At 32.2% G+C, this 13,477-nt stretch overlaps 1 protein-coding gene and 1 long non-coding RNA gene across 2 annotated transcripts; both read right to left on the minus strand.

Moving 5' to 3' along the window:
- Positions 1–326: 326 nt before the first annotated feature.
- On the minus strand, positions 327–7,318 carry LOC131651799 (lysine-specific demethylase JMJ13-like). The gene is made up of 11 exons (XM_058921502.1): positions 6,826–7,318; positions 5,451–5,792; positions 4,246–4,402; positions 3,936–4,155; positions 3,723–3,776; positions 3,561–3,640; positions 3,170–3,447; positions 2,667–3,062; positions 1,719–2,137; positions 1,325–1,600; positions 327–1,164 (listed from the first exon to the last, which is right to left on the minus strand). The coding sequence occupies exons 1-11, from the start codon at positions 6,830–6,832 to the stop codon at positions 823–825; spliced, it is 2,571 nt and encodes an 856-aa protein (XP_058777485.1). The 5' UTR covers positions 6,833–7,318; the 3' UTR covers positions 327–822.
- Positions 7,319–10,917: 3,599 nt separating this feature from the next.
- Positions 10,918–12,772, minus strand: LOC131646629 (uncharacterized). The gene is made up of 3 exons (XR_009297543.1): positions 12,194–12,772; positions 11,755–11,971; positions 10,918–11,018 (listed from the first exon to the last, which is right to left on the minus strand). It is a non-coding gene; the product is annotated as an uncharacterized LOC131646629 (long non-coding RNA).
- Between the last annotated feature and the right edge of the window lie 705 nt (positions 12,773–13,477).

Here is a 13,477-nt window from a genome sequence, read left to right on the forward strand (position 1 = left end):
CTTTATTAACCGAATTCGTAACTTGAAAAAAATACTATCTAACTATGCTGATAAGACAAACTTATATGTAACAAACTTAAAGGAAACCTATGTTCAAGCAAGGTATAACAGTCGCATCATATTAGCTACAGTAAACGTAGGAATATTATTACCCTTTACTCCTAACTCCTATGTATAACAAGATTTGTATTGCTTGAATTACAAGATAATATTATTGAAATTTTGAAATAAACATTAGTATATTAATACCATAATAGTACAACTGTAAAATCCTACAAGCATCTTATTTGAACATAACCTGCGACAGTGAAAGCTAACAAATGATATTGAGAAAAAATAAAGAACTAATTTGAATTTTATTGAGGTAGTTATAGGTACAAGGACCTATTTCTACAAAAAGAATGAATTAACATCAAAAGAGGAAGCAGCTGACAGCATTTTAACAAGAAAACAATGGGGAGATCCATGTTGCTAACAAAGAACTAAACAATTGATCAGAAAGTAAACAAATTTACATTGAAATATCGAACCACTAAGCCAATTTCTAACTTCCTAGTTTTGCAGGTCGGTCAGGTTCACCCAGCGAAGTAGGAAAAACACCCCGGCCAGAGAACCCAAAGGATCACCACCAGTGCAAATGGCCCAAATGTTAGGGCTTGTCTGCACAAAGAATGTAAATTCTTATCCTAATTGGTTAAATACATTGCAGCTGCTTCCAGAATCAATCATTTGGATTTTCTGTATTGTTAGAAAGCCATTTAGCTAAAATGAAGTTAGCAATGTCAGACTCTCGCAATCTATTTCAAAAGGCAACTTGAAACTTCAATTCAACCTGCTCTCTAAGCCCAAAAATGAAGGGCCTCGGACTTTAAGTCGCTTAGACCCAATCTCAATGGATGGCGCTTCTCTATAAGTTTGCTGAAACCTCTCTCTCCTGTGGTGATTTTGTTGCATGTTCATACTTACTTCCTCATTGCCTGACTTTTTATATCTTACAGGAATGGGAGTGTCATTTCCCCTTGCAAATCTGTCCTTAAAGGAAATTCCAATATCAACTTTGTGACTAACTGGGTTATATTTATAACTTGATTCACTGGTTCTGACATTCATCTGTTGCCTGTTGCTTTTTCCTTCAGGAAGGACTTTCTTCAATCGTTTAAGTCCCTGCTCATATGGATCAACATTAGACAGTCAATTTCTGTAAGATGGAAAATATTGGAAATATGTGACAAGAATATAATGATTATAGATAGACTGAGTAACAGAATATCCAGCAGATTTACATGATGGACTGATTAAATTAACAATGAGAGAATTTACACACCTGCTGCTCAGAATGTTTCACTGCCACAACCTTCAAATTTCTTTTCTCGGCCTTTAGAGAAGCGGGGCGCTTTGCCCTAAATATTCCTGAATCAGAATCATCACTGTCATTATCCACTATAGGCTTCACATCGGCTTTCTGAAGATCATGCACTTTAACCGAACTTTCATGATACCGAGAAGGGAATAGTGAAGATCCGCATGCATTGTTGGATATTGTTTCACCAAGTTCTTTGCAATCAATAATGCCCACTTTCAAATTAGTCTGCACCTCGGCCTAAAGAATATATGGCGTTAGTTTATTTAACAATAATAGCTGTTCAAAACCCCCAAGCAGTGCGGAGCAGTGAAAAACTGTAAATATTAAAACACATTTGTATTAAAAAAAAACTTACATCTTTATTAGCAGAGGAACACTCAAGATGTTCTGAAAGAGAACAAAGAGTGGATGCAGCAGAAAAGGAAACCTCAGACACTTCTGGTTTATGGTTTTCTGAGTAATGTCCTGATACAAATTGACTTTGTGTGCCACACTCTTGATTATTTGTTGACAGTTCTGGAGCTGTATAAAACTCCATCATAGAATCAAATTTAAGCTCACAATATGGTTCATATCCACTTGTTTCAGCTCTCTGAAACATATCTGACAAAGGATATGAATACATATTTTGTTCGCTTTTGGATTGCTTGCCTATCTCATCCAATATCCCATCTTCCTGCTCAAACATCTTGGCTGCAGCTTCCATGTCCCCAATATCCTCTCTCAAATATAGAGTGTGCTTCTTCCCACAGCTGAAGTCAAGAGATTTAACCTCTGAAATTTCAAACTATAGACATTAAAAACGAGAATGATGTATCATCAAACATACATAAAACTAATGAAGTAAAAAATTCATTGTTGGGAACAAATTTATCCTATGGTCTAGAATCGAGATAATGCTTTATTCATTACTATGCAGTAAGATATAAATATTGTTAAGAATGCTTTTAAATTTTATTTATTTTAAAATAAAATAAGTAAAACAGTGAAAAATATGGTAAATGGGGTAAAAGTGGGAGGTTATAGTTGGTAAGTTTTAAAAAAATTAGCATTACCAAGGGATTTAAGATCAGGAGTCAATAATATCCATAAAGGAAAAAAATTAAAACATTGAAAAAATATAACAGAACGAGGTAAAAGTGGGAAGTTATAGTTGGATTTGAGATCAGGAATCAATAATATCCACGATTATTTTTTTAACATCTTGTATTTAACATGAATGTTGAGTTCCCAAGTTCACTTTCCCAAAATGATTTTGCATGCATTGAAGCACACTTGGTAAATGGCATTAAACAAAGCTTACCATGACGTAGGCATACAGGGTGCATGTGACAGCTGCAGCCAACATAAGCAATGTAACAGTCACGTTTGCACAGGCTACAGAGAATTGTGCCGTGCGAATGTGAAGAAACACTAGTACATGCCCTTGATTTCATAAGTAACCAACTGGCACAGTGCTGGAAACGCAACAAATTAATGAAAGATATCTTTGTTTTATTAGGCGCTAACAAGTCTGGGGAAGGAAAGTCCGAATCTTCAAGTTCCACGCTTGAATGAATAAGCATTGCTTCTTTGCAAAGAAGTTCTTCATGGGGCAGTAAAGGAACCCTGTTAAGAAGTGCATATCGCCGGCTCGCAATAGCCCCAAGAGGAAACCAATCATCAAGAGCAAAATTCACTGCTTCTCCACAGTTGAAACCTAGAATTTTATTGAAAATATGGAACATTAATATTTATGCATTAAATGGGTGGTAACAGGAAAATATTTCATTCTTGGAACAAAATAATTGAAAAGATTATACTAACCATGACTGAAGCCTGCATGATATGCTCTAGGGAAGGTTATGACAAACTCTCCTGGCTTTTGAACAGCTTTATAGACAGGGACTTTATGTTCCAACAAAATATTAGGCGGAAATAAAGTTGTTTTCCCCAGGAGAACATCAAAGGCTCCATCTTCCCCGTCACTTGACAAAATATCAGTAGTATACACATGTTCTCTCACCACCCTTTCAAATTCCAAAGCTGCATGACCAGGGATACCATACCATGTTTTTGATGCACCACAATGCTGGTAATTAATGCTGTCATTACCATATAATACATCAATATCATTAAATTTGCAAATAGAGAAGGAATTATTTGTTTGTTATAATGCATCACTGTTGTAATAACTAACTAGTTAATACGACTATACCTGTACAAATAATGATCCTCCACGTGCCACGCAAACATACTAAACAGCATTCCAATGTATAGCATAGGTTCTGTTACTCCCTGAAATAAAGCCCAATATAAGACACCCAGAAAAAAATAGTATATAAATGGTACTATTGATAAACATAAGAAATTGCCATACCGGAATTGAAGTTTCCAAGAGACGCAAAGTTGATTTGGGCAAACGGGAAAGATTCTAAAATAATAGAGAGGAAGTATTTAGTAAGTTAATTGACAAGCAAGATCCGTCATTCAGTTAAAATACTGTCCCATATGTTAAATAAATAAATAAAAGACAGGTTAACGAAGAAAATAACCAAATATAAAAGAAGAGACAGACTAGTAAATTTAACACCTTTAAATTCCATTTGCTATTCCCAAGCTGATCAGTAGGAGAAGATGAAAATGCACTACCATCAACATCACATGCATATTCAACAGTGTCCATTTTCCCACAACCAATTTCATGCCAAAACTCCTTTTCCAAGTAAGTGGCTGGAAGACATCCAGAGCTGCAATATCTTCGTGCGAAAACCTTGTTTGCCATTTTCTCATAATCGCGGAATGTATAATTTCTGATTGAATTACAATTGTATTTATTAGAAATAATAAATTATATATAATGTTGAATTTACAAATATTAACATGCACCCTAGAGCACCTACCTTCCACTCATAAAAAAGGTGACTTTGTCTTCAGTGTCCCACTCAGCAAGGCGAAGAGGCTGTACTCTAGTTGTAAACTTAAATCCTGCTTTCTCTTTCATTAAAACAACCCCAGCAGGTACAGAAGCACTCAAAGGTGAAACAATCTTGCATATACCTAGAATTTATCAGAGATTCAAATAAAAAGGTTAGGTTATAACTCTATCACTACTGATTTCATCTATCCTTTCCCTAACGAGAAAGACATGATAAATAGCATGCAATGCAAGGCAGAAATTGTCATTTCATCAAGTCAAATCTATAACTTCTACTATTAAAATTTCAAATTATCAACGGCAATCCCATAATCATCTTATCAATAACAAAAATAGTTGCAGGAAAGATGAGGCAGTGAAAACCTTGGGAAAATATTTTGACAAAAGGGACGGTGCAAGAGAAGATAGTGAAAAAAATCATATTAACAAAAAACCTCCATACCATGTCAGTATGTCTATTGACTTCTAAATTTCAATATTATTTTATTTGAGCTTTTTCAAATAGGAAAAAGCTTCAAGATACAAGATGAATGGTCATTCTCTCGCTAATGTTAACATCAACAAACGGCGACAATTTGTTTATAGAGAACACCGTCCTAGACCATAAATACCAAATTCAAATAAAGAATTTCTTGAAAAAGTCAGTTGCATTAATAAAATTATTTAAACTACTACATAAATAAATATCAAGGGAATCTTGCAATAACTGTTTTTTAAACATCAGCTTCATGAATAAGTTTAAAAAAAACTTCCAAATACCAATCTTTTCTTAAATCCTCTCTACTTCCACAATCGTCTAAAAGCTTATGATGATTTTTCTATAAGTAAAAATTATTTTAATTGAAGCTCCTCCATGATAGAATCTAAACCAAACTATGCTTGAAAGGCTAAAAGCATAGAAGTATTTTGATCACTTTGAAAGTGCACGTGGCTGGATATGGGGGTTTACAGAATACTCTTTGCATCATTCAATCATTTCATCTCCTTACAAATGATCTACACACCCAAAAGCCAAATTTATAAGATGGAAAAAGTATGAGAATGTCAAAACTTGGGCACATGTTAAAGGCTCAGGTTTACTGATTAACTAATATGAAAAACACCAGTGCAAACTACTAATGTTAGTACACAATAGAACTAATAAAAGTTTCAACAGACCAAACTCCATACCATATTTAGAAGCTTCTGGAGCTATCTTCTGCAAGTAAATCAAAGGATCTTCAAATTCCTCCTTTGTCGGAGAATACACAGGACACTCTGGAATATTCTCAGTCCATTCCAAATCACTTGTATCAAACTTATCCACCTTCCTTTTGAAAAACACATCCGGATCACTGTGCAATCTTGTGCCACATGAAGCTGAAGCTCTCAAAGCATCTCCTCCACTTCTATTCATCATGTTAGCAACATTAGTCTGAGAGGCAGCGGCGGCTTGTGCACGCTGAAGCCTCTTACGTTTCAAAAATTCTAACCCATTTCTAGCTTCCTCGGATAATCGCATTCTTCCTCCTTCTACCTGTTACATGTTTCACATTTTCACACTCAGATCAGAATGTACTCAAAAATGCAAGGATAACTTTTAAGGCAAACAAACAGGTAAACGCAATCATCTTACAAATTTACAGTAATTTGAAACACAATAGATATATAACCAACAATAAACAGACTGAAGCATTTATTTTGCCAGCACCAAAAAAACACGTGAAACATTGCCCTGGTGATTCTTGTAGAATAAACCAAGGGGCGTCAAAGGAAAGCATAATTTCTTATGCTTTAGCTTCCTACAGTTAGCAAAGAATGCAGTTCAACAAGAGAAAGGAATAAACCTTGACCACAAACAAACTCAAAACAATCCTAGGGCAAAATGAATGAGATGTGCTTTGACATATAATCATTGATGAGTCAATGACTTGATGGTCAGGGTACATTTACCAGCTATGTCAAAACTGCTTTCAAAGTTCAAGGGAAAGCACAATCACCTTACTAGGGAAAAGTAACTACTAACAGAGTCAATAAAAACATCCAAATATATATATAACACCGTCGCAAAAGAAATAGTCAACAAAAGATTATCCTACAGAAATAGAATAGAAACATTCAAATAATGCATGCGCTGAAATTTAAACAGTCTATTACTCCTATCAACATCTTTATTTTCCACCTCATTAAGCACCACCACACAAAAAGTAGCATCGGTCATACAAATTTCAACCAAAAAATAAAAGTAAAAGGCGCAGAAAACTGTTTATCCTTGATTAAAATAAATTTCTGAATTCCTATTCAGAATTTCAGAATTTAGACACGGAAAAAAAATTTACCGTGGTCCTTCTCATGAAAAAATTTCTAAACAATTTTTAGATAGAAAAAATCATTATTCAAACCAGTTAAATGAGAGAAATCGTATCGAAACCGTTAGAAAGTATAACAATGTCCGAGATCTGAACGATAAACAGAAGGAAGATACATTTCACAGAGAATTTCAAGCATTCATGAATCAGAACGAAACAACAACGCGAGACGAAAAATTCAACAAAACGCTATTAACCTACCATTTCATTACGAAGTCGCTCCCGGTAGGTATCCGTCTTCGTTAGAAAGAGAAATCACAAACAAAAAGAATAACCAAACCGAAACGAAATCAAAGAAGCAAACCCTAAATCACGATCCTGAATGTTGCAGATTAAAAGCTAGCCTTATAAGACAACAAGGCTCGCCACATTCCCGAACAACGCCGTATACGAGGCTTATACCGCGTGACGAAGAGATCCAACGCCTGGTAGGAGCAACCACGGGAAATTGAGAGTGAATGCAAGCGTTTCAATCGGAAAACCGTGACGAGCTTCCTACAACGGCGAGGAAAAAGGACGAAAAAAATGAAAAGCGGTTTCCCGGCGAACGGAAAAGGTTTTCCGACGAGGAAAAAAAACGGAGAGAAACAGTGAGAGGAGAGAGAGGAAACAAAAGGTTAGCAAACCGAAAAAGAGAAAGGAAGTGATAATTTATAGTTTTATACTCCAAAATAATTAAATCGCTTTATTAGCTCTGAAAACCGAAATATATTAAAAGCTTTTTTTTTATGGTTTTGTTTGGTTAATAAAATAATAAAATAATTAAATAATTAAATGAAAGAAACTTTGAGGAGAAGTAGTGGTGGTTGTTAGGTGGTTCAACGAAACAAACACGCCGTCCAATATGCAAAACGCGTTTTGAATGTAAACGCGATTTAAGATAACGCCGTTTATAGAATATGACGGAATCACCGTTACTGTTATAAGTATTTATTGGCGGGTACAAAAATTAAAGAGGGAGTAATTAATGTCATAGAGGGAAGGGCACTTTAGTAAAAGGAGAAATAAAGACGGTGTTATCGATGAGGCCTGGGTTCTGTTTCGGTCAGAGAAAAAGAAAGAGGCAGATAAAAGAAGGAATAATCACGTGTGAAATTAATTGGGTTATAGTATATAGACAAAGTTGACATCCAACCGTTGATTTTATATGTCGTTTACTTAGAACCGTCAAAAGGTACTTGAACTGAAAAACTCCCTCGAATCAGGAAGTTTCAGAGGGATGTGTACTTTATCCGTTGAATTGGGGAGTTGTACAGGATAACTCTCACCTACCTTCCAGTTAGTTACGCCAATGGGAAAAAAGTACGAATTTGTCCTTGATCGGTTAGTTCAATTTGGCGCGGAATTAAAGGGTATTTATGGGTTTTTCAATAACGCTATGACTGAATAGTGATTCTCCCATATAAGTAAATTTTAATTTTGTTTTTTAAATTAATTAATTAATTAATGTATATAATTTATATAATTTATATACCTATTATATAGATTAATTATTAAATAAATCTAAAAATATAAAATTTTTATAATATGGAATAAATAGAATGTAAAAAGTTTGAATCGATATATTTGTATCAGATGTTTCTGCATAGCTATTGATTGATCTGGTTTAACTATGAATATGAATATTAAAGCGTGATGTGGGGTAATTCCAAGAAAAAGGGTAGGGTGGACGCGTGGTAAATTGTTGTAAGCAGGAGAATTACGTGGCAAGAGGGTGAGGGTGTGGATTAGTGTGGAGATGGTGGTTAAAGGGTGGTGAGGAGAATGGAAATAGCTGGCGGTTACAAAAGGGTTCTCAATGTGTCACATCTTTGATTCAGAGGAGACGATAGGGCCCAGCCAGTAGAAGTGCAACTACTTCACGAGAACTTCTCCTGTTCTCTGCCCTGCAGAGAAATTTTCATTTGAAATTTGGAACTTTCTCTCATGTGTCCTTCAATTCATTCTGTTTTTTAAATGAACTAGTAACAAACCCGTGCGTTTGCACGGGTTCTGGTATGGGACGCGCATTTGTTTCAGATGTATATTTTTAATAGAAAAATGACTGGTATCTGTGAAAAATAATAATTGAATGTATAGAAAAATGTCTGGTAGCCGCAAAAAAATAATAATTGAATGTATAGAAAAATGTCTGATACCTGTGAAAAAATAATAATTGAATGCATAGAAAAATTTTCGGTACCCGTGAAAAAATAATAATGGAATGTTTAGAAAAATGTCTGGTACCCGTGAAAAAGTAATAATTGAATGTTTAGAAAAATGTCTGGTACCCATGAAAAAATAATAATTGAATGTATAAAAAAATGTCTGGTACCCGTGAAAAAAATGATAATTGAATGTTTAGAAAAATGTCCGGTAACATTGAAAAAATAATAATTGAATATATAGAAAAATGTCCGGTACCCGTGAAAAAGTAATAATTGAATGTTTAGAAAAATGTCTAGTACCCGTGAAAAAATAATAATCTAAATATATAGAAAAATGTCCGGTACCCGTGAAAAATAATAATTAAATATATAGAAAAATGTCTGGTACCCGTAAAAACATTTAGATCAATAAGATTTTTTAATACAAAATACAATTTTATTATAATATATATAAATAATAGAAGAAAAAATGTAATAAAAAAAAAAAAGAAGAAAGCAAATATTAGAAACAAATAGAAACTAAATATTTGTCTTTTTAAGATAGAAAATTTTTAATAATTTAAATTATACACATGAAAGCAAATATTAGAAAGATGGAACAGGAAAATGTGGAAGATGGAGAACATGTACACATAGTAGCATATATTAGATATCAATTCATTTTCTTATATTATAGATATGGTAGATTATCATTATTAATATATTATATATTATATATTATTACTAAGGTCTGTGTAAAAGTTACCAACAAATCACCCTCCTCACGTAACAATAAGTAAGTTGGGGTTGATATTTTACTGTGCAGACTCATGGGAAATGACAATAGCAGTAGCTGTCACAGCTATATTGTCCATAGGGTGGCTCCAAGACTACATATAGCAATGATAGGAGAAAAACATGTGACCTTTGAGCTGACAGAGTTGAAAAGGTGAGATTGGAGTTGTTAAATAGAAAACTCCATATATATATATATATATATATATATATATATATATATATATATATATATATATATATATATATATATATATATATATATATATATATATATATATATATATATATATATATAATAAAGGAGGGATATTCTTATTCCAGGAGTAACTTATCAAGACTTACTCCTCATCATGACCATTGATTCTTTTCAATCTAATGATTAAAATTAATAAGTAATTAAATGTGGAGAGAGAAAAATAATACTTATTAATTTTAACCATTAGATTGAGAAAAATCAATGGTCATTATGAGGAGTAAGTCTTGCTCCTAGAGTAAGAATATCCCTCCTCTATATATATATATATATATATATATATATATATATATATATATATATATATAAAATAATTGAATGTATAATTAATAAAAAAATATTTTGATCAGTAACTACATGTCCCGTTAATAATCAATATTTTGGTCGGATTGTAGTATAGACTGCGGATATGTCACCAGTTTGTCATTAAAATTCAATCAAATTAGAAAATATCCAAATATTATTGGAAAAAAATTGTTGAAATTTTTAAAAATTTATATTGTTAAGAAAATCTATTAAAGACATACATTGTAATATTTGGATTAATTATTCCACGATCCAATGTATTAAAGATCTCAGAGTAAAAATACTTATGAGGGTTCATGTTAGTTCCTCAGGTTTTTGTCTATCTACTTGTGTGTTGTCCTTATTGATAGAGTAAGAGTGTACTTCTTCCTGAAAAATAAGTAAAATAAGTATTTGATATATCATATTTACTAAAATAAGTATATCATATAAAATATTAAAAAAAGTATGATAGTTTATATAAAATTTGTAGGTTATTCTAATATATATTTTCTCCAATCATTTTAAATATTTTTTATTAAAAACTGGAAATTTTAAACAACTATTAATTATAAATTTTAATAATGTAATATAAATTGAAACTTAATATAATGTTTAATATATTAGTTATTATATTATTATTTTTTAAAAGGAACATCCAAAATATTAATAACAGCAACATGAAATTACAAAATGAAACTACAACATGACAATAATTTTAAGAGCAAAAATGGAAAAACTACTTTGACAATAATTCTGATTTTCTCAAAAGCAAGGCTTTGCAAGAGACAAAATACTAACAGCACAGTCTATTAAAGTCTGGGAGTACCAATGTGAAAAGAAGCATCCATAAATCCATAATATTTATCATAATCACATTCTTCATAAAAGAATCCAAGTCCAACTTCTACAGCATAAATTAAACCTTCTGCAAACATGCAAACAGGTCATTAAACTCTGTCCGAAGGCTTTTTATCATATCAAAATAAACCTGCATATATTATAGAAGACTATTAGCTTTTTATCAAATGTCATTTTAAAAACCAGTAGCCTTGAAAAGTCTCTAACTTTCTCACACAGACAAGTTACTTTCACTATATTAAAAAACACTCTACAAATGAGATAACAACAAAAAAGAGACAACCATAACTTTAAACCAATGCTAATTTGTAAGTTGTTGTCGCTAATTTGTAAAACAGACTGAGTTGGAGTAAAATCGTGAAGATATACAATATATTATTACTTTCACTATATTAACAAAACAAAAAGTTACACATGATGAAAACTATCATACATGTATATCGCATTCCATGAAGAAAATGTGCAAGGTAGACCTTGGCTGCTTCTGCAAGTGAGTTATATAGATCATGATATGAATGTTTGTATATTACACCTCTATGTCTAAAGAACTATGAAAAATAACTTATGATAACTTGTTTCAACCCGCCAAATAAAAAGCATAGACAAAATTTCTGACTCACAAATAGCTTTTGCTTCCTCAATACTACATCCTTCATCTAACTTCTGTAAAGCTATTTGAATAGCCTGCAAAAGAGTCTACTATATGAGTAAAATGAATAATTAACCATTAGGACTTAACTTGCTCAGATTCTACTTGGCATCAATGCAGACAACTATATTGAAGTGGTATAAAGAATACAAACCTTAACAGAACCTTTAATTTTTTTCTAGAGTAACGTTCTTATGAAATACAGTTTCTGAGGAACTTGAACTTGTATGGAGAACCCGTTGTTCCTTTTTAAATTTTTCCATGTTCAATTTAGATGTGACTTCTTCCATTAAAGACAAAATTCTGCATTGCATAATTTCCAAATGTAACAAAAAAATAACTGAAAATAATTAGACCAACATCTTCAACACCTGAAAATAACCAGAAAACAAAAATAAAACTTCAATTGGAGAATCTGAAATAGAAAAGAAAAGAAAGTGATTGGTTTGGAACTTTCATCGAACACTTTGCATGCAACCTGTTTAAACCCGAATATGCCACAATACTAAAACGAATCATTCCCAAAGAAAATCTCCAAACAGTTTAAAACAATTAGACCTAGATCTAAAATTAAACAGTGAAGTTTTTCTTACCTAACCGCCGAGAATCTCTCCCTTTTCGCAACACCATTAAACCTGAAACAACAAAAACTAAATCAAAATCACAATCATCAAATCAACCAAAAAAAACCCTAACCAACAGATCCTTAGTGTCGTTGTGTCCATAACTTTCTCCATCGGTCGAGCCATATATAGCAGGTGCGTTCAAAACGGAAGACAAAAACGTATTGAGGAGTGAGGAAGGTGGAAGACGAAGAAAGTAGAAGAAGGATGACAGAGGTAGGTGGAAGACGAAGATATTCAAAATGGGCTTGGCGGCACCGTAATGAGGAGGAAGGAAGGTTGAAGGCGAAGAAATATTAGAGGGAGAAGAAGGGAGGAAGGTGGAAGACGAAGAAAGTTGTTTCAGAGAAAGAGAGTTGTTTCAGATTTTAGCTCACAAAATGATTAGACATGTTGAGTGTAGGTCTAAGCATAGTTGCGTTTTCAAGAAAGATAATAACAATGACAAAAGATATTGTTTTTTTTTCCAAAAAAGCTTAGAATAAGATGTTGAAGAGAGATAGCACAAAAGCAAGAAAATCAAAGAAATGCAATGGAGCTAGCCACGTGGCTCTCTAATAAAGCAGAGGGGCAAATAGGTCTTTTCCAGAGCATCTAACTTTCTTATATTGTAGATTTCGCCTGAAAATTTTTATACGGACTAAATAATATGATAAAATTGTGAAAAATATAATTTTGTTGATTATTTTATTAATCATTGACTTTTTTCATATGCATAAATATATTAAATATGAAGTAGAATATAATAGTCCCAAATAATTTTAACAATTTACTTATTTATATTTTTTTGACAAACTAATCATTTAATATGTACATAATTGTTGAATAGTGTAATCATATATACAAATCAAACTAAAACGACATAAAAAAAAAAAGCAAGAAAAGAAGAGAAAAATAGAAAGAAAAACTTACCGGTTCTCAAATGCTCACTCTCAATTTTTACTAGTTTCTTGTTGCTTAGAGCTGTCGTGTACCCTTTTTAAAAAAAGAAAGACTCATATTTATATTAGTATAAATAGCTTTAGATAATTAAAGCTAGTTAAAAAGCCCAACAAATATAAAAATCAAATCAAATATGTTAACCAATCAAATCAGACTAATAATAAAGAGTCAATCAAATCAAATATATTCTCTCGCTTTCATTAGTATTAGTAATCTTTTTATTTTGAATCATTTTAAAGTTTTACTTTATTCTCATTATTATATATTATATTTAATTATATTTAATAACTTAATAAAGTAAAAAAGTTTGGC

The sequence above is a fragment of the Vicia villosa genome, linkage group LG2, assembly GCF_029867415.1.
Source record: "Vicia villosa cultivar HV-30 ecotype Madison, WI linkage group LG2, Vvil1.0, whole genome shotgun sequence".
NCBI lineage: Eukaryota > Viridiplantae > Streptophyta > Magnoliopsida > Fabales > Fabaceae > Vicia > Vicia villosa.

Coding starts and splice junctions, on each gene's coding strand:
- LOC131651799 (XM_058921502.1), bottom strand. Junction 4,403..5,450: donor TCCAGAAGCTTCTAAATATG/GTATGGAGTTTG, acceptor GATAAATTCTAG/GTATATGCAAGATTGTTTCA. Junction 2,138..2,666: donor CCCTGTATGCCTACGTCATG/GTAAGCTTTGTT, acceptor TTGAAATTTCAG/AGGTTAAATCTCTTGACTTC.